Source organism: Sciurus carolinensis, chromosome 2 (genome assembly GCF_902686445.1).
Source record: "Sciurus carolinensis chromosome 2, mSciCar1.2, whole genome shotgun sequence".
NCBI classification, from domain to species: domain Eukaryota; kingdom Metazoa; phylum Chordata; class Mammalia; order Rodentia; family Sciuridae; genus Sciurus; species Sciurus carolinensis.
Genome location: NC_062214.1, coordinates 82,486,008 through 82,511,214, shown reverse-complemented (window position 1 = coordinate 82,511,214; position 25,207 = coordinate 82,486,008). Strand labels below are relative to the sequence as shown.

Below are 25,207 nucleotides of genomic sequence, written 5' to 3'. Positions count from 1 at the left end.
TATAAAAGGAATTAAGCAGAATATCTCACAGGATAAATGTGAAGAGTCAATACAATAACTAAATGGCTCCCAACAGAGCTGGAGCCCATCAATATCACCACAGGGTTCAGAGTTGCCAGATCTTCCAAATTGTCAAGCACATCAGACTTTTATTTTAACTCTCCTAATAAACACTGGCAATTTACTCAACTGGTTTTCTTTTTTTGGTACCAGGGACTGAACCCAGCGTTTAACTCAGCACTTAACCACTGAGCCACATCCCCAGCTCTTTATTATTTATTGAGACAGGGTCTCACAAAGTTGCTTAGGGCCTTGCTAAGTTGCTGAGGTTGGCCTCAAATTTGCAATCCTCCTGCCTCAGCCTTTGAAGAGCTGGGATTACAGGCCTGTGCCAATACGCTTGGCTACTCAACTGGTTTTAAAACTCTGCAGATTACCAGAGAAAACAGAAGGAATATAATCACATGAAAAGATGCTCAACATTATTTGTCATTAGGGGAATGCAAAGTTAAAATCACAATAGATTTCATTGTACACATAATAGAATGGCTACAATACTAAATGCTGGATGGATGAGGAGCAAGTGAACAGGAACACTACTGGTGGAATGTAAAATGATACAGCCACTATGAAAATAGTCTGGCAGTTTCTTATAAACTTAAATATATACTTACCATATGACCCAGCAGTCCCACTACTAGGTGTTTACCCAAGTGAAATGAAAACCTATGTTCACACCAAAACCTGTACATGAATGTTTATAGCAGCTTTATTCATAATTGCAAAAAGCAAAACAACTCAGTCTTCAACCAGAGAGTGCATAAGCAAACTGGTACATCCAAACAATAGATACTTAGCAATAAAAAGGAATAAACTCTGTATATATTTAATATAATCTCAAATGCATAATACTAAGTGAAAGAAGACAGATTCATTCAGATGCTCCTCAACTTACAATGGGGTTGTATCCTGAAAAAACCATTGCAGATTGAAAATATCTTACGTCAGAAATGCATTTAATGTACCTAATCTACAGAACACATTACTGTACACTGTAGAATGTTGGTTGTTTCCCCTTGTGATCCTGTGGGTGATGGGGAGATCAGAATGTGATGTAGTTTCTACTGAATGTGTATTACTTTCACATCATCATCAAGTAAAAAAAAACTGTAAGCTGACCTAGAGTAAGGCTGTACTGTTTATACTATGATTTCATTCAGAGTATATGACATTTTAGAAAAGGCAAAAACTATAAGGTATGGAGATTAGTGGTTGCCTATGTTAAGGGTTTGACAAAAATGGGTAGCATGAGGGAATTTTAGGGGATGTGAAATGTTCTGTATTTTGACTTGATTATTTGTCAGATCTCTTATATAGCTCAAAAAAGACACGTGTGAGCTAATTGTGTCCTTTGGCATTCAGTTTGTGACCTCTTTCTTCCCTTCAGAACCCAGCTTTCACATGATGGACTGCTCACACCTATTCAGCCACCTATGTGGTGGGAAGATGAACTAAGCTAGAGAACTATTTCCACTGATAGGTTTCTTGTCAGTTCACACAGTATCAACACAGTATTTATTACCAAGATCTTAACTTTTGCAGATCATTTCAATAATGCATTTGAAGTACTTTCCTTAAGGATACAAGTTTATCTTAACTTCCTGTGTATGTAGATACAAAATTGTAAATTTAACAGTAAAACTTACTGTCTCTTTGTAAAGCTAACAACAAATTCTTTGGTATGTGTGTTTCTAACTTTAAGGCAATGTTTTTCTGTGTTTTCTTATTCAGGGTTTTACTTTTCTCCTATAATAAACTATTCTTCTGGTATCCCTGCAGTCTATCCTGGCATCAGAGGAGCTACCCCTTGCCTATGAACAATCTGCCTGGGGTGTGGAAGAGTTAGGCCCCTTTCTACGCTTGTGCCTCATGGATCAAAATTTCCCAGCATTTGTGGAAGAGGTAGAAAAGGAACTTAAAAAGCTGACGGGGTTGAGAAATTAATGTTCTATGTATATGCATAAAACTAAGGAACTTCAAAAGTATTGAAAAATGTTTTCTCTTAAAAAGTTAGATAGTAAAGAGTATTAATCCAAACACCTTTTATCAATGTTTTATTGTTAAAAACAGGTGAATTCACTTTTTTATACATCATTGCACTTCAACAGTTACACAAAACACAAGTACATGCATCTATAGTTACGTACCGCATGAGAACCTGGTCAGGTTATAAAATCTACCATCAATCATTAAATCAATGTGAAAAAATAGTATAACTAGAGTTGCATAGAATATCACCATGCTATAACATTTCAAGGTCATTGAAAACAAAAGAAATTATAAAAGTTTGCCTTGATTGAATATACAAGAATAAGGTTCAACACATCAGTGCAAAAGGATTTAAGAATTTACATGATTTAACAAAAGAAAAAAGTCACTTAAAAGCAATCATACATATATACTGCAATTCATTATATCCATTCAGTGGACTGTACCATCTTCTTATTAAAGTTGTAGGTTAAGCCCTTAAGATTATAGACTTCAGAATTTATAAATTACTTATCTTTATATACCATAACTGCACATTTCCTCATCTGACAACATACACTAAGGAATGAATATCAGCATTTTAAACATGAAACAAGCATTTACTTTATTTTGGATTTTTCCCACCCCCAAAAATATAAATATATATGTATATATTTATATATTGTATATATCTGTAGGTTTTGAGTACTTTACAAAAATGTATCACTAGATGGCAGCAATGCATTTTAGAGCTTTGCCAATGTTAACAGCTGCTTTAAGTAAAAAATGGCGCATGCATGATCTGATCCTCAGAGGACCTTTTCACTTCTATTTAAATATTTTAACAAAGGAAAGAAAGCAACATTCACAGCACATCAAGCCCAAATAGTTTACACCTTCTACACTGAAGCACTGTTTAAAATGTACCTGGCTAGGTCACCCTTACAGGAGAGGCTAAATAAGGCATGCTTTAGACGGTCATTGTGGTGTTGCTCACTTGAAAGGGGAGACCAAAGAGGTCCAAGCAGAAAATTTAGCAGGTCATGATGCCATCAGTTTCAGGAACCTAAAGATCTGTAAAAGAAAGATGTATTTGGAAATTAAAGGGAATACGCACTGTCCCTCAGGACTATACCAAGAACCACATAAAATAAACTTTTATTCAAACAGCATGCTCAGGGATGTGGTGTGAAATTCTTATCTCCATGTGCCTAAGAGATGGTATTCTGGCCCTGCTGCCTCTTGGCCACTGTTCCTGTCCTTGCTCCCAGAAGTAAAACAGCCCTAACAGGTCTCTGGGAACAATTTGCCTAAGGTGACAATTTATTCTTTTCACTCTCTTTAAAGGTATAAGCAAAGTAGTGCAAAGTATTTATTTTGAAACATCATATGTATTCTGTATTCCAAAATGGCATTTATATGAACATGTGGATCAATGCAACTGAAAAATGTTCCTTTCTACCATTAAACTGAGCAGAGAACTTGTTCCCAGAAGAATTGGCTGCTCTGAAATGAACTAAAAGGTCTTACCACATAACACCAACTATTGAAGAATTTGTAAACAATATCATCAGAGGTAAAATGCATTTGAGTATAATTTTTTAAATTTCTAGAAGGCCATACTTACATTATAAGCAGTACTTAATTTGTGTTTCTCTGGCGCAAGTTTTTATCTTTATGATTGTTGGTAGAGTTGGTTTTCCTTTGGAGGAAAAATGGCATTGTATGAGTTAAACTAGTAACAGTGTTTGAAAGTGTAACACATGGAAATACAGGGACTCTTTCACTTACTGCCGTCCCTGGTGTAATAAAAAACTTTACTGCACAATATCAGTTCATAACGATATACCTTATATAAAGTACCTACATACCTTAAATTAATAGATCCTGTTGACTCCCAAGGCAGACAACATACAGGTAATTTGCCCTTTGATTTCTAAATTATACTTCAAGTACTATAAAAATGAGAGTAACTTTTACTCCATGGAACACCACTGTTATTTTTCAACTGATAAAGGACAATCATCAACTGGCTGTTCTGTGCCCTCAGACACTTAACTAAATACTTGCATCTTAGTCCCTAACTCTAGGAGACTACCAGACTTGGACTGATCCCACACTTGCAGCTCCACCTCTCTTGGACACCAGCAATTGTTAATGGAACTAACCAGTTGATTCATGCTATCTATAGTCCAGACTGAAATTAACTTAAAACTTTAGGCTTCACATACAATGGTCATTTTCCTTGAATTATCCATTTAAGCATGTGGAACATGCAAAATTTTAACAGCTTTTTGCATGGTTATTACACTTAACGGCTAAAAACAGACTGCAACCTGTCCTGGGAATCAAAATGGTCTTCAGTTACAACTGTGTCTGGTTAAGAAGTCTGTGTTGCAACAGTCATTTCTACTCACTGTCTTCCCTATGGATTTAGCTACTCCATAAGACAGAACTGTAAACACAATATAATTCAATCAGAAACTTAAGTCAATGTCCAATAAAGTACTTACATTGGCCCAGCTGGTTCATCATCTATATGTGTGATTCAATTTTTAATAAATCCATGAGAGATAAGAGAAGAAAGAAGAAAATTGTTAGATTCTGCAAAAGGATTAATAGGACAGCATACTACAAGTAGCAGACATGGCTATTCACAGCATTTATTAAAGGCCATTCCATCTGGAGATGCAAAACACTCATGGAGTTATTATTTCTAGATTCAAGTTTTAATGGCAGGTATGTTGGTTCAATGGTTTTAGTTAACACTTTTGAATGCTTGTCATGAAAAACTGCAACTGTAGTGGACAGATAGGCTGAAAAATCATTATACTCATCTTGTCCCCAAGTTCCAGTGGTTCACTCTTAAATAGATGAGAAGACAAACCAACATTTCAGTTGTAAAATCCTGCTGTTTGTTTTCTTGTGGTGAATGCATGCAGTTTTGGCTCAATCCTGAAATGTAAATGGATGTGTACATCCTGTACATTTAGCCACACATCCTTACTTCCCCAAATGGCACTGTTTTTCTTTCTGTTTTGTAATCTTCAGGAGAGTCTTTAGTCTGGAGATTAAGGAAGAGGAAGCCATAACAGTTCAACCTAATGCTGAGTCAGCCGTGCTGGATTATGCCAGCAATAGGCATATACATACCAGAGGATGTTGTGACACACCAGGGAGAGCTGAATAGTGACATCCCGCTAGAAAAAGACTAGATAGAAAGACTGGCTCACTCTTGTGCCCTGGCCAAAACCAATACACCCATGAGATATCTTTTTTAAATCAAAAGGCTTATATGAGTTTAGAAGCCTTTTAAAATTGATACTTCATGATTCTGATTTATTAGGTTTTCTTTCATGTTTCAACTAAGGGCAACTTGGTCCCCATCAAGCAGAGATATACACCAAAAAAAAATTTTTTTTTTTTTAATCCACAAAGAGGAGGGAACAAGTAACTGCTCTTAGTTTGTTTTTACTACATAAAAGTTAGGTGAACTAAATGATTCAGAACAGTTTGATTTTGCTGAAGGCTTCTAGAAAAACTCTCAGCAGGATTCCACAAGGGGGCTTGGTGCACATGAAGCAATTATGGAGGTTACAATCTCAGTGTAGGCATCTGCAGGAGCACATGTTGGGAGTAATGTCTGTCAAAGGGAGACATTGCTCCACCTGTTCCTTCCAGGCAACGGAGAGGCAAAGCCACTGCCAGCACACACAGTGACTGGAGCAAAAAAGGATTTTTAAAAAAAAAAGAAAAAGAAAAAGAAAAAAAAAAAGAACTAACCACAAATCAATGACTCATAAGCCAAAACAATAGGCTAGCAACACACCAGTGTCCACAGGAGTCCATTACTAACAACAGTACACTATCAAAACAGGTACAGTGAACAAACTAGGACTCCAGGACACCCAAGACATCTGTGTGCTGTGTGTGTGTGCAGTGGAAAGATACAAAGACATACCAAGTACTAAGACACACAAGCCCAACCTAAACCCTCCCCTCATGACGGTCTAATGCTCAGCATCCAGCCAGCTCAGCTACATATGCTAGGAGCTAAGCACCTCAGGGATTTGAAAACGACACAAAAGCAAACTTGAAAGTATTTTTAGTGCTCTAGATGTGCATCCCTAAATACAAAATTCTAATACAAGGAAGCCACATCAAAGATATCAATTTAGTCCCAGCTTTAAAGAAGCAAGGAGGGAGAATCACAATAGCAACGCTATTCTTTTCAAAGCTTGACACTGTAGAGAACCAACCCAAGCACCTCAGAACACAGGCTTGCTTTCTTTCTTTCATTCTTTTTTGGTGTGGGGTATTCTCTGGTGCCAGAATAGAAATGTCACTTTCCAACTAACAAGCTGGTAACATGCAAAGGTCTGCATGTAGGTATTTTAGCAACAGTGCCTCTGGCATAGCTGCCATGCCTGTGAGTGGAGCAGCCATGATTCACACCGGGGTCTAAAGCCCAGGAGTCCTCTCATCTCTCCCCAGATCCACTTTCACACTGACAAAGAACAAAGAGCCTCTTGTCTCCCTCCTCTCCTGCACCGAGTTACTAAGTGCAGCACCACTCTCCTTTATAGATCATACAAAAAATAAAATAAAACAAAAACCAAAAAAATGACTTGACCCCTAAAAGGGAAGTCTGGAGAGAGGGAAAGAACAGAACTACAGAAAATAGGTACAAAAATCAAAGTAAATGAGGATTAAACAGCAAACTGAAATCCAAATTAGTTGTGAAAGTGAATGAAGTAAACTTGAAGAAAAGTGTTAACATTATGAACTGTGCATCGTATAGACTGAAGCGGAGATTAAACAAACTCCAAAAACATGCATATTGCTCACTTACCACCATGTTTTAAGGGTTTGATGCAATTGAGGGGGGAAAAAAAAGAAGTCATAGTAACCGACAAATATCAACACACCCCCAAACCCTCAGGCCAAAAGAGCTGCCTTAGAATGACTGTTCTCTCCACCTGGGAATTACTCACAGCCACTGGCTAGATGAGAGGAAGAGGACTGGGGGGAGAATGGAAACAAAGATGCTTCTAGAATCCATATGGTTAGAGTGAAGTTCTTGGTGGAGCTGCTGCACACACTGATTCTCTGCACCGTTAAAACTTCCCCACTGAAGGTACTACAGCCCTCCTCCCCCAACACCCACCTCATAATCAAAAAAAGGGTGCTCTGTGATACGTAGTCAATAACAGAGGGCCTAATATAGGATCACCTCCCAAAATGATAGCTTCAGAATCAAAATAACCAAGAGCTGACTCTGGTCAAAGCTCCTTTGTCACTGCAGTCATATCACTGAGGAAAATGTTTTATGTTTCTAAATCCACCTAAAATTTTGTCTGGTTTTAGCAGAGTAGCATTAACTGAGAGATTCATGATCACTTCCAATTTCCTCCCTTGTTTGGTCCTATTGCATTTTTTCTTTAAGGTAACTTATTCCTGACCCAAGAGATAGTAAATGTGTTTTAGATGTTGTTTTAAAAAGTCACATTTCTTTTCCAATTTCCTAGTGTGCTGTGAAGCTTCATATGTTACCAAATGCTCTAACCAACTAGTAGATTTGGGAATATTGGAACACCTCTTTAAATATAAAAAGTTTCTAAAACAGCATGGATATATCAGATACATCAAAATACTCCTTTCCCCAATAAAATCTCAAATATCTTCTCCACCAATAACTTAATGGAACAGTCACATTGATTTGCTTATGAAAATTATTCCAGTTTGAAAAAGAAACTCTTGATGCCAGTCAACACTTTTCTTAAATTGGCTCCCATTATTTAATTTTAATGCCTGTGAAGTCACTGAAGTGTACAGTAGAACTGAAGGTCCTAGTGACTGCTCAGGTTCACCACCCTACTTCCCCAGGGGCGGGGAGGGAGCCTTAAAGCACACATCAGTTGTTCACTTCGGCAGAGAGCCAACTCAGGTGGGCTCCAAGCAGGTGTTCACTTCTAACATGAATGGACGGCTAGACTAATATTTTGGAGGAATATACTCAAAGTGAAAAAATAAAGGTCTTATTTGGCTCCCTGATTCACTTGTTTCTAAAAAACAAATGTAGATAACCCTCCTATAAGACAACTTATTGGGTGCTGATCCTCTGACCCTAACATATGAAAGCATGCAAACGGATTTCATTTATAAAGACACATGGGTCTTTAAAAAAATAAATAAACAAATAAATAAAAGAAATAAAGAAAAAAGCAGCTGAACCTCAACTTTCAGCTAAAGTGGTACTTGCTTTTCTAGTGGAACACAACCTTTGTATCAGTTCAAATGTATGTGTTTTTATACTTTTGTACTTAGTGCTTTTATAGAAAATGCTTTTCGAAGAACTCACTGACTGCCCAAACCAGGATTATTATGAGTTCATATGAAAAATTTCAGTGAATCTGAAATAAACTAGGTTTTGTCACTGCTCTTACAAGCCATTTTAAAATGGCAGGTATTCCTCTATAATGAGCACTACTAGGTCCAGTGGGCTGAAATGAAGAATATGAACCTGGTGCTTGAAAGAATGGCAATTCCCAATGCCCTCTCTATGAAATAAGAATCAATTTGACAGAGAAAAAATATGTCAGGCCTTAAGAAAACAACCAACCCCCCCAAAAAAAACCCTTCCCAATTTCAAAGTGGCATAAATAAGTCAACACAGTGCCATAAAAATTCACCACCTTGAGCAAACAAGTTCATATCTGATAGAATGTACATCTTCATCCCCAAAAAGGGCATGCATACATATCTACATTTAAATTTGGGGAGGAGCAAATGGGAAGAAAGTGTATTTGATAAGTCTGTTCTCAGTATGAACTGCATCAGGGCTGAAGGGAAACTGGCTAAAGAAGAAAAAACAAGAGCATAAAGAAAGCTCACTCACATTTTTTTTTTTTTTCAAATGAGTACTTCCAGGACAGAAAAGGAAGGTAGAAACAGAAGTTTGAGAGAAAGAGGTAGAGAAACAAAGAATAAAACTGGAATGAAAATGCTGGAGTGAGGATGGAGAATGGAGCCTGGACTATACTGGCTGTCAGGAAGGGAGGGAGAGAAGGCAAACACTGTAATCATTATAACATCCCAGATTTTTCACCCCAATTCAAGAACGAAGAAGTAAAAGCTGCTTGCATTACATTATTTTCCTAAGAGACAACAGCAAAGAGGTTTTACTTTGCACTTACCCTGCAGTCATCTCTTTTTATGTAGGATTCGTTCACTGTCTATAATAATTTTAGTTTAAGAGGTTTCTTTCCCTCCAGGAAGCTGTTCAGAAGATTGGCTGGCCACAGATGTCTCCTACAACAAACTGGTCTCCCTATTTGACTATAATAACCAATGAACTCCTAAGCTGGGACAGCATCCTCATCAACAAAATGGGTGCTTATGAGAAGATTAGAACCGCTGGCAGGGACATGCTAAGCCAATGTATCACTCTGTCATAAGAGAAGCAGTCAGCCTTGTCTTAAAAAATTTAAACCAATTTTTAAAGCCCACTCTGTCTTTTCTTTCCTGACCATGTGCTCTTCAACCTGAAGGACAGGCTGAAAAAGGTGGTATTTGGCAAAGCAATATTTGACACTGTGGGAGGGGTGGAAAAGCCCTTGTCAGGAATGTGGCACAACTGCTCCCAAAGAGCCAAGTTAAAAGCACATGAAAACCAGGCAATTCTTTTCTTTCCAGTCTAAATATAGGTGTACTCTGTGTTGGGAATCCTAATATGTAGCAGAAAAGGGGAAACTCTCAAGGAAAAAACATTAGGGATATAAGAAAATCCCATGAAAGTAGTTTTATTTCATAGAGTAGGAAAATAAAACTCCTGGGGGACATCCTCTATCTCAGAGAACTAGACCATGTATTTTACAAAGGTCTCTGCTTCCAGTTGACACCCACCCCATTCCTCCATCCAGTTCTCTGCTGAAAGTACATTCAAAGGGGAATCCACCAGGTCTTCCTGCAGGCACCATAGTGCCAACAAAAAAACCTCTTCACCAACCCTAGCACTCATTCAAATACTCTACTTAGTGCAGGCAAGAGATTTAGGAGTTGCTGAGAAGAAAAGGAAGTGGTTGGTGCTCTCAAACATGTCCTTTTCAGAGTCTAAAAGCCATTGGCATGCCTTTGAAGCTGCACTCTTTTCAAGAGATCACAAAACCTCGATGTTTGCCAGATGTACATGGGGGAGGTGGGGCAGGTGCTGCAGTCCTATTGCTCAGCCATAGGGACAGTCAATTCTGGGGCAGGATACTGTGCCCCAGATACACAGACATAATCCTCAGAATGATAAGACTGCCACTGACGATCCCACCATCACCCCAGGTCATTTTGCACCAAGCTTAGGGGCAAACACTTCTGGTCTAGCTCAGCATTAGAGCAAGTGTTGGTAATGGTTAGTTAGGCAATTTTCTTTTTACCAGTGACATTAGAGGGTGAGAGGGTGAGAGGGTGGGGGTCAGGAACTATTAGGAATCTGAAGTTCTACTGATAGAGGAGTTTCTGTAAGTGTGTTTTCCCCTGGTTGTAATCAAAGGGTTGAAAATGAAAATCCATGACCAAAAAATGTACCAATTTCCCAAAGCTTTCCTGATTCCAGGCTTATCCAATAATATAAGACATCAGCTCTTGCTTCTCCAGTGCTTACTGACTCACCATGGTTCTACTGCTACTGTCACTCTCTTCTGTGACCCTGGGCCTGCCTTGGGGCATGGGCTCCAGGTATTAGCACTTCGCTATCTCTTAAACTGGAAGGAGGGATACATCAGACACTTTCCAAGTTCTTGTCTGTGCAACACAGGCAGAAAAGCCCTATGATAGAGAACACTGAAAATCTACCAAAGGGAACCAAAGAGCAGCTTGTTCAATGTCTTTCCTAACACAGTCTGACTTGGACTGGGACAATTACTTATAGGGGCTATAACAGTCAACCATATGACAACCAATTAGATACTTTATATCTGCCTGAAAGGACAAGTGGCCTGCCACCTTGGGGTGGCTTCTAGAGTTGACCTGGATTCTCCTCAAGCTCAAGCTGCTTGATGATCTATATTGAAGAAGGACAAAGCTAAACAGAGACTGATAGCTGCCCATTTCCCACATGAGGCCTAAAGGGCAGGTCTAGGGTTTGGAGAACACCTAAAGAGGGAAAGAGCTAATTATAGCTCCTGGTGCCTAATGTTAAAAAATCTGAGCCAAGTGCAGTGGTGCAATGCCTATAATAATAGTGGCTTGGGAGGCGATGGCGGGAGGATCACAAATTCAAAGGATCACAAGTTCAAAGCCAGTCTCAAAAAGTGAGGCACTAAGCAACTCAGTGAGACCCTGTCTCTAAATAAAATGCAAAACAGGGCTGGGGATGTGGCTCAGTGGTCTAGTGCCCCTGAATTCAATCCCTGGTACCCCATAAAAATTTTCCTTCTTTTTCCTTTTGGGATGTTTGGGAATCCCAACATCCATATAGTCTTCTTTGGGTGTTTAGAAACCACCCCAAAGAACCAAACCCAACATTACTGTTTGTAGATATGCTCTTACCATCAGGAACCTCATCTGGCCTCTTCCTCTTCTCATACACAACAATGATCACTACAAGGATGATGATTTCAGCCAGAATTCCCAAGAAAGGCCAGAGTGGGGCCAGGTGGCTCCGTACCCTGAGGATGGTGAATACTGAGGCGGAGCCAATAGAGTTAGTAGCATTACATTCATACTCGCCGGGGTCTTCTGTGATCTGAAGGTTCATAATACTCAACTCGGTGTAATTTTCCTTGTTGATGATGAAGAAGCGCCCAGAGGTATTGACAATCTCCTGCAGAAAAAGTGGGGACACACAAAGGTCAGAGAAGGTGAGCCATGGATCAAGGGAGGGTAATATTCTCCTCCCTCTTACCAGGACACTGGCAAAAAGTGAGACAGCAGAAACTAGTACCATTTTTGCTCAAGGAATTTTGAGCACTTCATTGATGACTTCCCTTCAATATCACCAACAACAAAATCAACAAGCTTCTGACAAAAGGGCATAAGCTTCCCATGTGCTAGTCTTCTGGACTCCTCCAACTTCCACAGAGTGCAGGCCTACTGCTATTAATTGACAAACTACTTCGAACACCTGATAAGAAACTACAGCAGGAAGAGGATGGGGAAGGAGCAGCATGAAGGATTCCTGGGTTCCCACATCTTCAAACCACAGCCCCATCCAATGACATCAGAGTTAGCACAACAACTTCATGCTTCATGAGTCCTAAGAGATCTCCTTAAACTTCTTTCACACTTAAACTTCTTAGGGCAGAGAAAATTCCTAACTTTCCTTTCCTTTCTAGACTACAGGGTTAAAGAAAAGGTTATTCCATAAATCAACAAATATCTACTAATGTACTCTACGTATTTTATATCCTACTAAAGGGAAGGTCAGAGAGGGAGAAGAGTGACACAAAACCCGCAAGGAGCTTGAGCTCCAAGAGAGAAACAGACATCCAAAGGGATGACTGACTACAGGAATGTACTGAGATGCCCAGGATAGGGTGTGTAAGGAATGCTGCAAGGAACACAGTGAGTGGCCACTGCTGGGAAGTCAGGGAAAGCTTCAGAAAAGAGCTCATGTTTATACCAGATCACGAAGGAAGAGAATGAATGAAGCAGAGTCATGAACACACCAGGAAAAGATTGGTATCTGTGTGAGGAAAGGGTGGGAGAGTGCAAGAGCAGGGCTTTGAGTAGAACTGGAATAAGCTCACAGCACACATCTTATGGGACACTGGCAGGCTAAAAAAAAAAAAAAAAAAAAAAAAAAGGTCATGGGAAGAAAAAGACCTGAAATTTTAAAAACTAGACATGATCCTTGGTTTTGCCACTGACTCTGAAGACTGTTAATCAAAGATGATGCCTAAAAAGTATAGCATTGGGTACATAAAGCCAGAAAAGGTAAACTGGTTAGAAATCAAAGAGAAAGTACTGGTTAAGGGCACTGTCTAAACACCATCAAGAATTGTCCCACAGGTTGGAAAGATATTCTCTTTGACCTTTTGTGTAGCAAATAGTGTCAGTACCAAGGCGTAAGGTTGCCCTTGGTTCTCCTTGGGCTATATCAGTATTTTCTGAGTTGAAGGAATATACTTATAACTGCCCTCAGTCTTAACAAAATCAAAACAAGTACTCTAATGGACTAGAATAGTAAAATATTTAAAATAGGATTAGCTCTTTCTGTGTCCTATCCTGAAGGCAATCAATCTAATCCCCTATCAGATAGTTTTAACAAATTATGTAGAGTCCATGTTGGACAGAAACTGTCCTGCAGATTCAGATGTAAAGCATTCATCACCCTAGAAAGGATGATTCAAGCCTGTACACATCCAAGAGTAGAGATGTTGGGGCAACTGGTCCAGATATCTGGACCTCCGTAGTAGAAACTCCAGCAACCACAGAGACTCAGGCACTGATGAGAGCAGGGCTGTTTCTTACTCACTGTGAGCACACCATTCTCCTTCTTGCGCCAGATCCACTCTGGGTGGGGGTAGCCAACTGACTTGCAGTACATTATGGCATCCTGCCCTTCGTTCTTGTTCTCACTCCGTTTATGGCCAGTGATATCAGGAGCGGCTGTGAAAAAGCGTTAAAAAAAGTTACTACAGGAGCCTACTCTAAATAGCGTAGAATCAAGAGTCTTGCTTCTAATGTAATTGGTCATTAGGCACATGTTCCTATTCAGCTTCAATAAAGAGCATTTCAGGTAAGATAATGAAGCCACCCACACCCACCAAAGCAGCCAAGCAGGTATCAGGGTTATTAACATAAGGTTCTACTAAAGTAGGTAATTCTCCAACTTATAAGAAAAAGACACAAGTCCACTGGCCCTAAATTTTCTCCTCTTTAAAGAAAATGCAAACAGAAGCCATTATTATTTCCTATACCAGCAGTCCAGGATTTTTCTTCAAACACCTGCACTAAAAACAATTATGGATCATGTTCAAATGTCACATACTCCCCTTAGAGAAATAAGAGACTTGCCATCAAACACGTAAAATCAAGGTACATAAAAACAACAAATGCTTGGATAAGGTACTCCATAAATATCAATGACCTAGGTTCTCCCAGGAAAGGGGGAATCCAGCAAACCAGTTTTCAAAAGTGGAAAGAAAAGGATGAACAGGAAATTGAACCAGTGTCTCAAATGCTTTTGTTAGCAGCTTAAGAATCTGACTTGAACACCTCATTTGCAACAATCTTGATGAAACCAATCCTGGGGTTCCTAGAGGCTGTTGGGCTTCTCTACTTTTAGAGATCACATAGGAAGAAATAAACAGTACCTACAATCTAAAAATCACATCAGTTTCAATGATCCAAGAAGCCTGTGATAAAGCTAATTCTTTGAATTTAATCTTTTATCTTAACTATACTTTCCATGAATGCTGAACCAGTAACAGTAACCTGATAGCAATGAAATTCAATGTAAGCTAGACATCACTTTGTTGGTCAAAGTGGGGAAGAAAATCAATAAGTCTTTGTTCAAATTCCAGTTTTGCTCACTTTTTATAAATTCTGTGCTTTGTTGTTGCTATTCCCATTATCAAACAGATAATTCTTGCCCCACACTACCTCCCTGTTCCTTTTTTTTTTTTTTTTTTGTACTAGGGACTGAAGCCAGGGCGCTTAACCACATCCAGCTTTTTATTTATTTTATTTTGAGATGAGGTCTTCTTGCTGAGTTGCTTAGGGCCTTGCTAAGTTGCTGAGGCTGGCTCTGAATTGGCAATCCTCCGACCTCAGACTTCCCAGCCACACCCTGTTCTTGAGTAAATAAGATGTCAAAAACATTGATTTTGAAGCTGTAAAGTCCTACAGAATTGTACTATATAATGGACTGATACCAGGTACTACCTCTGACTTGCTTGGCTTAAGAAGAGTCCAAAGTCCTACTACTCACAGACTGTGCTTCTTAGACACAAAATGGTCTTGTACTCAGCTTCTAGAGGAACCTGGACATGGATGGAATGGACAAAGACTCAAGCATCTCTACAACCAATCCCTGCCAAACTGAGGCTGGCTGTTTAGTACAGTGTGTGAAATGTTTTCTAGACTGGATGTTGTAAAGGAGACATCTTTTTGTTTTTCCAGGCAAAATTCTTTACTATCAAAGGGAGTTATCAGATTGGTTCTATCTTGTCCTAACCCAAACTTTCCCCATGGCCACTCTATCATTATTCAGGCCTACTGGTTACCCTTCCTTAGAGATTTCTTCAGTCAAAAACTGATAAGGAGAGAGTGGTATCCATGGTTCATATAGGGGAGTAGCAATGGAAGTGGGGAGAGGTAGAGAGATTCTAGACGTATTTTGTAGGTTGAGTTAATATATTTGTTAACGAATTATATATGGGACAGGAGGAAAAAAGGAGCCAAAGATGACTCCAAGGTTTTAGCCTGAGTAATCAATCATAAGAATGGAGTTGCAAGTTACTAAGATGCTCAGGGCAGTTTTTGTTTGATTATTTTTGTTTTGTTAGGGAAGAAAGCAACGGTGGTAAAAATCAGGAGTTTAAGAATAGGACATTTTAAGTTTAAGAAGTACATTTAACAATAAACGAAGTTGTCACGTAGGCAGTTGAATATCGATTCTAGAGCTCAGGGAAGTGGTCTAGAGTGAAGATACAAATTCCAGCTTATCTATGGTGTCTTTTCCCATTTTTACTTTCCTTTGCCTCAAAGAGAACACTCTGTGCCATGTATCAGGCCAATGCCTTTAGCACTGTGAGTTAAGTACTATTAGCTTTTGCTTTGGGGACTCGTTCACAAGATTACACATTAAAACCACCTAGAAGGCTAAAACTTAAGTTGGCATAGTGCTCTACAGCCTCTAAAAAGTCATTTTTCTGAAAGAGTACAGACTTAAAAGGTCAGGAGTGGGGAGAAGGGTAGGAATGGTTTTCAGTCTTACCTTGGTATTTAGAAGGAAGAGAATGCCACCTTCCCCTTTCGTTCATCTAGTGAATTATTGTACAGAGGTTTCTAGTTACAGACGGGAATACACTTTAAAAGCACATTTTGTTGGCCACATTTATAGAGTATAAGCATATAAGAAAATGTTTTCATTAGTTAGTTCAACTGATGCTTTAATCTTACCAAGCAGTACTGTGTGAAGTTTAGGAATATTTTCTCTACCTAATGAACTCCAAAGAATAATGCCTTGATTACCTTGGATGAAGGAAGTGTGACTACTATACTAGGCAAAGAGAAAATCAGTCTAAGCTACACCACTCTACCCCTCAAGGGAGTGATTGAAAACTACCATACTTTTACCTTTGGATCAATGAAAAGGTGGGTCACTTCTATCTTTTATGGTAGCTCCTTAATCAGAATGCCTGTTCCTGTCCCACCTGCTGAGCAGGACAGTGCACCCACAGAAAGAAAGGTAACTCTGCAATCAGAGTACATAGCAGCAGTAGTCAAAGACAGGTCCCTTAGAGCTCAACAACCAGTTTTAAAATAACTTACAAATTTCCTGATACACTGCCTTTCAAGACATGAAGCCTAATTCCCCTTAAATGTTAGGGCTGGATTAAGTGACTACCTTCTAATGAGTAAAATAAAGCAGACTAATGGTGTGCAACTCTGGAAATGTTCACAAAAAGCACTGTGGCTTTCTCTTCTCTATCATCACACACTCTGAGGGGATGGTAGCTGTCATGCTAGGGTGGTGTTCAAACAGCATATGGAGAAGCCCTCAGAGTCCTGCCAAAAGACATGTGAGTGAACCACCTTTTTTTTTTTTTTTTTTTTTTGCGGTGCTGGGATTTAAACCCAGGGCCTTGTGCTTGTGAGGCAAACACTCTACCAACTGAGCTATCTCCCCAGCCCCGAGTGAACCAACCACCTTTGAGAGTAGATCCTTGAGCCCTGGTCAAGACTTCAGATGAGTACACCCCAGTAAACAGTTTGAATGAAATCTCAGGGAAGACTCGGAACCAGAAACCCTGCTAAGCTATTCCATGATTCCTAACCCAAAGAAACTGTGACATGAAAAGTGTTTTTCTAACCTACTATGTTTTGGGATAATTTATTACAGAGGAATAGATAAATATACCAACTGATGAAATAGGTATTAACCCATTTTCATAAATTGGGAAACTCAATTTAGAAAAGTTATTTAATGTCTAAAATTATGCTGCTAGTAAATGGTAAAACTAGAATTCAATGCAGGGCTGTATCACTCAAGAAGTCATCAGTTTTGTACTTTACTATACTGAGGGGAAAATAAACCAGAATAGGGTTGACAAAAATAGAAATATTTAATAAGCATTATTGATACCTGCATAGTAAATTGCCCAATTGTTATCTTTACTTGTAGATGTACTAGAAGCCCTGAAGTGGGACTGATTTACCTAAGACTTATCTACCCCATAGAGTAAAATGTAAGAAGCAGAGCAGAGCTCTGGACTTCAGTGTGTGAGAAATCTGGGAACTTTAAAAAGGCTCTATTACTCACCAACTGAGTAAAGCTGATCATTTAAAATCCTCTGAGTTTCAATTTTACTTTTGTAAAATGGGAATAATAACCACATATTTCACAGAGATCTTGTAGGGATTAAATTATACCACTATACTAAGGTTAGAGCTCAGGATCAAAAATAAACATTTAGATTTGAGCTATTATTACGAAAAGGAATGGCTAAGGCTTAGACTCCAGCATTGTGTTAGGTCTAGGAGGTCAAAGAGATGCTGATTATTATGTGCTTTCCTCATATGATGACATAAACGGGATTTCTGTTGTAACTCCAATAGTTTAATCAGGTTAGATACTGACAAATTATATTGATTAATGGTCTATTTTAGTGCCTCACCTTAAATGGATTTGCCATTTAATAAGGCACTGCTTGACCAGGTCTATTGTTTGAAAGCATGTCTGAGGAGTCTGACTAAGCCTGTATATAATAAAAGAGAGCAAACAATCTTTCCTTCCCTGTATCCACTCAAGGGGGCATAGACTGAGTGGCAAGAGTAAAGGGACGAAACAAAAAAGAGATCCACTTGGAATATTACTCGCTTTCTGGCCTTGTTAGTAAAATACTCTAATCATGTAAGTTAATGGTTATCCTTCCAGTACCCTAATGAATGGCAATGCAGGGTCCCCAAAAGCCTCAGTAACCCAAAAGCACTTGATCCAATTTCATTATCTGGGTAATCTGGGCTTTTGGCATGTTCTTCAGTACCCTCTGTTTGCCTGACCTGCCTGTACTTAGAAGTAATCAGCTTCTCTGCCAGGCTGTGTCAACTCAGGCAAAGGAGGCATGTTCAGATGAAGCTGATATTAACTACAGTTAACAGAAGAGAACTGAGAAAGGGAACAAGACATGAGGCCTCATACAAAGACTGTATTTGTTGATCACTTTTCAACGCAAACTTATAACCTAACAACTCTTTTACAAAGAAAATCTACTCTTAAAGGTGCTATCAATAAGTGCATTGTTTCTAAGTAAACACACTCATTCTCTAGTCTTTTTGCTTTCTTTATGCAATCTATCCAATCCTAGAGACACCTCATTTTTGTTGCAGGCAAAATACAGGCTTTACTGAAGGCAGAGTGAGAGTTAAGATTTACTGCTAGCGAAGGGACTATGAGGAGGAATATAGGAAGGAATTTGAGAATAATCCAGAGGTAAGCAAGAAGGATGTAGGTTTTTTTGTTCAATAAGTGTTCTTCACATGGAGTGGACTTATCATTGTGAAGACTCAGAGCAATCTAGGACCTGTGCTGCCTTCTGCAGGTAAAACCACTGAGAAGACACATAAGTTTCCTCTAAGACAGTGGTCCTCAACCTTGACTGAATACTTGACTGAATACTATAATTACCTGGGGTATTTTTAAAAAGCATGTTGCCCAGCCCAGGCCATGTTTCAGATGAATTAAAGGTTGAGAATCACTGTTCTAACACTTCTCCTGGCACCAGTGATGGAAGTTGGGGACTACAAAGAGGGAGTATTCCCATGAGACAGGGAGATGAATGGGTGGAGGTGCAGGTACAATGAGGTAGCACTCTCAGGTTGGGAAGGTTATAGTCCTCACTACTAGGAAAATGAGTTTGGAATTCACTTCCTTCAGTATGAAACTCACCCATGTCCATGAGGGTACCACAGACTTATCAGAGTCATTCAGAACAAAGGAACCTTAATAGATCATCTATCTCTCATCCTATTTCATCTAATACTTGGGAAGCTGAGGCCCAGAGAAGGAAACTGACTGGTCAGGGTCGTGTCAAGTTTAATAACAGAGCCACGATTAAAACCCATTTTTTCTTTCAGTCCAAGGCCTTTTAATTATTACATGTTGAACATAGCAATATGGTTTTATGCTTAGGAGCAGTCTCTGGTGCTAGAGTGCCTGGTAAGAACCTGGCTCCACTGGCTAAGTCTGCCACACTGGGTCAATCATTTGAGTTTCTCATCTGGAAAATGGAGATTACAACAGGTTGTGAAGACTGAAAGAGAGGAAAGGAACAAACAGTGCTGGCACATAGTAAGTAGGCAATCATGTTAGTTGTTCTTATTAAGAAAAGTCAGAGTAGCACCCTGAAAGGGGGGGCGGGTAGAAAGAGTTTTTTGGGCCGAGGTTGATGTTCAAAATGTCCTAGAGTTTCAAGGTATTATTATCATGCTTGCAAAGACTTCTTAAGTAATCACAATTCTGGATCAGCTCTGGCATCTGCTCTGACTTAAAAAATGTCACATCTAGGCGCCTTCACCCATCAAACTAACAAATTCCTTCACATCAAATGAAGAAATGACTGTGAATATGCTGCACATACTGAAGGGGTTGTACACATGTGAAATGTGTATTATTCCTCTCAATAATGATATTCATCACTATCATCACACAGTTCACATCAGCCAGTTTGGACTGTGATCTGTCACCTATAAGGCATGTTAACAAGCAGGAAACAGGGAAGCAGGGGAAAGGCCTCTTCTAGAAATTCTAAAATTTGTTCCTAAAAAATCTTCAAAGGAAAAAAAAAAAAAAGGCTAAATAGTAGGAAGGAGAAACAAAGATCAATTTGACTTTTGTAGCAACCAAAAGACTAATACTATTAAGAATATCCAGGGAACAGTAAGAGATGGTCCTACTAAGTCACTAGGCTCAAACTTTTCTGGGGCTGGGATGTACCTCACATGAGAGGCAGGGATGTATTTTCTGTTGAGGATTTGATGACTACTAGAACCATTTAATACAAACAGCATTAAAACTCAAACTCCTAATTTCTTATATTAATCAAAAAGGTTTAGAGATAAGAATAGGACTGGGGAACCTAGCAGAAATTTTCTTTTTACTTTGTAAATTATATAGACATTTTAAATTTGCTTTTTTATGAGCATATTTTTTTAATTTTAGAAAGTCAAGTACTCAAAGAGAGAGGGAGTAAGAGGCAAAGAGATGAACAATTATAGGGATAAAAATTTTCAAGATCCGGGGCTGGGGTTGTGGCTCAGTGGTAGATTGCTTGCCTAGCATGCGTGAGGCGCTGGGTTTGATTCTCAGCACCACATGTAAATAAATGAATAAAATAAAGGTCTATCAACATCTAAAATAATATTTTAAAAAATTTTTTTCAAGATCCTTATAAAGGTTTCATAAAACTTCTATAAGATGTATACGCCACAGCCTCTGAAGTCTCTCTGAAGTCAGGGAGAAATGCCTTTCTTGGAGTGAGCTAGGCAGATCCCTGAGAGGCAGGTTTAAGAGCAAAGGTCACAAGGTTGTTACCTGTCTTCTAGACAGCCCTGCTCTGTCTTCAACCCCTGCATCTGCTCAGGTCACCTGACAAATACCTAAGAAATATAACCCTTAACTGTAATAGCATCCCTCTTCTTAAACTGTGCCTCATCCTTGTCTTTTATAAAAGGTGGGGGAAAAAACCTACTCCAGATGCAAGGTCTTCATCATTACATGTAGATATTACCATCCTCAAAATTCTTTCTTAACAGCAATCTACAGGCTAGGGAGAAAATACACGGTCACCTTGGGTCTATTCCCAAACACATGCCCCTTCTTCTGATTCCTATAACTTTCTTTTCTTTTGTATACCACAGGTAACTCAAGATTTGATGATATGACAAATAATGCCCAGTTCCTGGTTAGGTTAAGTCCTTCTCTCCCCACAGCGGTGAGGCCAAACACCTCCTAGAGATGTTCTGAAAGACAAGAAAAGCAACAAAGGAAAAAAAGGGCTCAATGTACAATAAGTGCTGAAGAAATACACACATATGGTCTGAATTAAATTACCCTGAGGTGCTGATGCAGTTAAAGTCATAAATGGGGAAGATTCTCAAAGCCTTCCTTCAGCAAAGCGGTCACTTACGTTCCTAAAATTTCTCTGTTCTCAAGTACAATCACCTCTTACCTGTCATTACTCAGCAAAAATTTCAAATCACTATAACTATAAAAAGTTAGCTGTCTCTAACCCCAGTCTGGAGGCACTGAGGAAATAAAATTAGAGTTACATGACAATGGTTTGGGAATTAACACACACCCCACTGTAAATGTAAGGCAGGTTTTCTACCCAACCATGACTGGAAACTAGCTTAGAATATGATCCTGAGCCTCTATAAACCTTCTTAAACTTAATACAGAAAAAGCCAAATATTCATAGTCTTCACCAGACTCAACTATCTATAACCTGAAAGACTGAGATATTAATTATTCACTTGTTTTTTTCTAAGTGTTAGAGGAGAGAAGGAGAAGAGAAAGACTAGAATTCCTTATGAATTTTCTTCAGAGATTTAACATACAAGTTATCTACCCAAGAACAGGCTTTAGAATCTCATGAAACAATTTTCTCAGGGCCTGCTTTCATAAAATCAGGATACCTACTCCATCTTCCTCACAGTCAGGTGGTATAGTAAAAATGCAAGGTGCAATTAGCACCTTGAATATGATACGATGTAATAAGATACCATGCATGTCTTAACTTCTATCTGAAAACACTACTCCCAGCGCCTCCTCTTCTCTGTCCCTCCCCACAACTGCTTTATATCTGCTAAAGAAATGTGAAGAAAGATGCATCAGGGGCTACTGAATCCAACCTTTTAAGGCAGTCAAACCAGTGGAAAACCTATCTCTGTTTCAACTCTAAAAGTGTTATTTAGAAATTAACTCCAAATCCATAAGGATTACAGTTAGCCAAGACTTGCATTATGTGTAATTATCCCTCAAGTTGAAGAGGACCACTAGCTAGACACACCAATTTCTCCTTCCCTGATCTATCTTGCTCTCTGCACTTTGGACTTTATGCTCAAAGCTCAGTCAGGAACAATGCAGATATTTCATACAGAGTAAAAGTTTCCTCATATAGTACAGCTCATCTAAGTTGGGGAAGGTTCTCACTGACTTAGAGAAAACAGTTTCTCAGACCCTTCATCCTCATGTTGACCAAATGTGGCATTCTTCAAAAACAGAGTACGCTAGATTCCTTTAAGAAAAGGGAAGAAATCAAATGCCAGGTTCCAGCCTGCTGGGACCTATAACCACTGTGACTCCAACCCTTGAGGCATTCAAAATTAAAATCTGGCAGCCAGAGGAGGCAGTGACCCATCCCTTCTTCAACTCACAATGCTAGAACCGCATCATCAAGATATTATTTTCATTTCAAACCATGGAAGGGAAACTCCGAATGTGACTAAGACTTTTTTTTTTTTTTAATTTCCTTTTTATTTTTTCTATTTGTTCTTTTTAGTTATACATGACAGTACAATGTATTTTGACATATTACATATAGATGGAGTACAACTTCCCATTATTCTGGTTTTACATGATGTGGAGTTAACAATGGTTGCATATTCATATATGAACATAGGAAAGTCATGTCCAATTCATTCTACTATTCTTTCCTATTCCCATTCCCCCTCCCTTCCCTTCATTCCCCTTTGTCTAATCCAAAGTACTATTTTTCCCTTACCTTCCACTCCCTTATTGTGAATTAGCATCTACATATCAGAACATTGAGTCTTTGTTTTTTGGGGATTGTGACTAAGTCTTTCTTTTCACATATATATATACACATATATTTTAATTGTAGATGACCACAATACCTTTATTTTATTTAGTTACTTTTATGTGGTGCTAAGAATTGAATTCAGTGCCTCACACATGCGAGACAAGACTTTCTTAAATCTGCATTTGATATCTTCCAAATATTTAAAGGAAGACCTGAATACCTATTATATAAGCCCTTACTTTTTCCTGAAAATCTATCCATCTAGCTTCCAGAGATGATCATATGGATTTAATGGACAAATTTAAGTCCTTCCCAAGAGAAATGAAAAAACACTAATAAAAGACTTCCTCTCTTCAATCTCACCTCAAATAGTAGACCTGATTCCCCCTGGTCATTTTATTTTTTATTTATTTTTAAAAATATTTTTAGTTATAGATGGGCACAATACCTTTATTTTATTTATTTTTATGTGGTGCTGAGGATCAAACCCAGCACCTCACACATGCCAGGCAAGCATTCTACCACTAAGCCACAACCCCAGCTCCCCCAGTCATTTTATAACAGTGAAAAAAAAAAAAAAATGTTGGATAGGGAATTAAGACCTGGGCTCTAGCTAGCTCTACCAAAAACTCACCAGAGAACACAGAGCTAGTGGTTTCACTTTTCCTGTAACAGACCAATGATGTTACTAGGTGGCTCTAACTTTTATAGTTCTATTCGTCCTTCTTGAAACTTTCACTAAAGACTCATCTTTATGATGCTATGTACCCATAGGCACACTTCTAATGAATTACAAATAGCTTATTTTCATCTTGCACGCTATACTTTCTCAAATCCTATTGGCCCACTGGAGACCTATGTAATAATACTTCAAAGGCACTGTTCTAGGAGCTCTACCTAAGACTGGGCCATATGAGTTGCTAACATTTAAACATTTCTGATGTATAAAGACAGCAATTTTTTCAAGTCAAACCTACTATATTAACTTACTTTTAATCCTCCTACCAAACTCATGGGGTAAATACTGTTGATATCCTCATTTTACAAACAAGGAAATGGAACAAAGAGAACCTAGTAACTTGCCAAAGTCACACAGCTAGTATATATTTGGGTTTGGATTTAAATCCAGACAGCTGGGCTCCTGAGTCCTAACCATAACATTACATCACTTCTTAAAATGTAAAAAAGAAGAGCTGAAGATCAGAAGTCCAGACCAAGGTGAAATCTCAGGAATAAGAGACTTAACACCTCAGCCTCTGCTGGGTCATACCTTTCACTTCAATGGTAGCATTTGCTTTAGGAGCGCTGACAAAATGATATACGCAGTGGTATTCACCTGAATCTTCAGCTCTTGGCTTATTGATCCTGTAGAGATGGGAAGAAAAATGAAGCGAGGTTAACTGGGATTGGTTAAAATACACCACAAAAGGAGATTTAAAGGGGCAAGCAGAGACCACGCTCTCCTAATCCTACTCCTTGATATAACTCACCTCTTCCTAACTAAAAGCAAAAATATCCCTCTGTATATCCCCCAAAACATTAATGCCTTACTCCTTACTGGGTGCCAGGAATAGAGATGATGGCCCATGGTCCTTAAATTTAAGATGCTCCAGTTCAATGGGAGAAACAAACTACAAAATAAGTAATTAAAATAGAGTGCCACACAAAAGTTCTACAATTTATACTTAGATATAAAAGGATTTCACCACCACAAAAAACTTCTTGTTCACCTGGTGCTTCCAATCAGAAAACTAAGAGCAGAAGAAACAAACAAAAAAAAAAGTCTTTTCTTAGTTTTCCTAAAGATCCTATTTAGAAGTAAGCCTTTTCGGTAAGTCTACTCACTAACAGGACCCAGGTACAGTTTTTGTTTAGTTTTTTTGCTTTCAAGAAAAGAATCAAATCTGCCAACAGAGCAATAGCTACAGAAACGCAGTTTAAAAAAAGCCTTACCATAAACTGGGAGGCCCTGCATGATCTGGTCCCTGCCTACCACCGTAGCTTCATTCCATGTCATTTTCCAGTCATGCAAGGCTTTTTCTTTCTTTCTTTTTTCTCCAATGTGCCAAGTTTATTCCTACCTCAAAGCCTTCACACAAGATGTTCCTTTACATGGAATACTCTTCCCATTACTCTTAGCCTACTCAACTCCTTTCCCATTAGGTCTGGGTTTACATGTCACTTCCTCCCAGTCCCAG

At 38.8% G+C, this 25,207-nt stretch overlaps 2 protein-coding genes across 4 annotated transcripts in view; one reads left to right on the top strand and one right to left on the bottom strand.

Annotated features, from left to right (window-relative positions):
- Rec114 (REC114 meiotic recombination protein) overlaps positions 1-2,670 on the top strand; it is a 107,730-nt gene extending 105,060 nt beyond the window's left edge. For both annotated transcript variants that reach the window (XM_047538851.1, XM_047538850.1), the window contains one exon: positions 1,840-2,670. In XM_047538851.1, coding sequence (XP_047394807.1) covers positions 1,840-2,004 — 165 coding nt within the window. In that variant the 3' untranslated portion in view covers positions 2,005-2,670. The remainder of the gene's footprint in view (positions 1-1,839) is intronic.
- Nptn (neuroplastin) overlaps positions 752-25,207 on the bottom strand; it is a 68,250-nt gene continuing 43,794 nt past the window's right edge. The window contains exons 4-9 of one of the 2 annotated variants that reach the window (XM_047538848.1): positions 24,280-24,374; positions 13,496-13,629; positions 11,569-11,842; positions 4,542-4,563; positions 3,656-3,730; positions 752-3,102 (exon numbers count right to left, since the gene is read on the bottom strand). In XM_047538848.1, coding sequence (XP_047394804.1) covers positions 3,670-3,730; positions 4,542-4,563; positions 11,569-11,842; positions 13,496-13,629; positions 24,280-24,374 — 586 coding nt within the window. In that variant the 3' untranslated portion in view covers positions 752-3,102; positions 3,656-3,669. The remainder of the gene's footprint in view (positions 3,103-3,655; positions 3,731-4,541; positions 4,564-11,568; positions 11,843-13,495; positions 13,630-24,279; positions 24,375-25,207) is intronic. The other variant, XM_047538849.1, reaches the window with a different exon arrangement.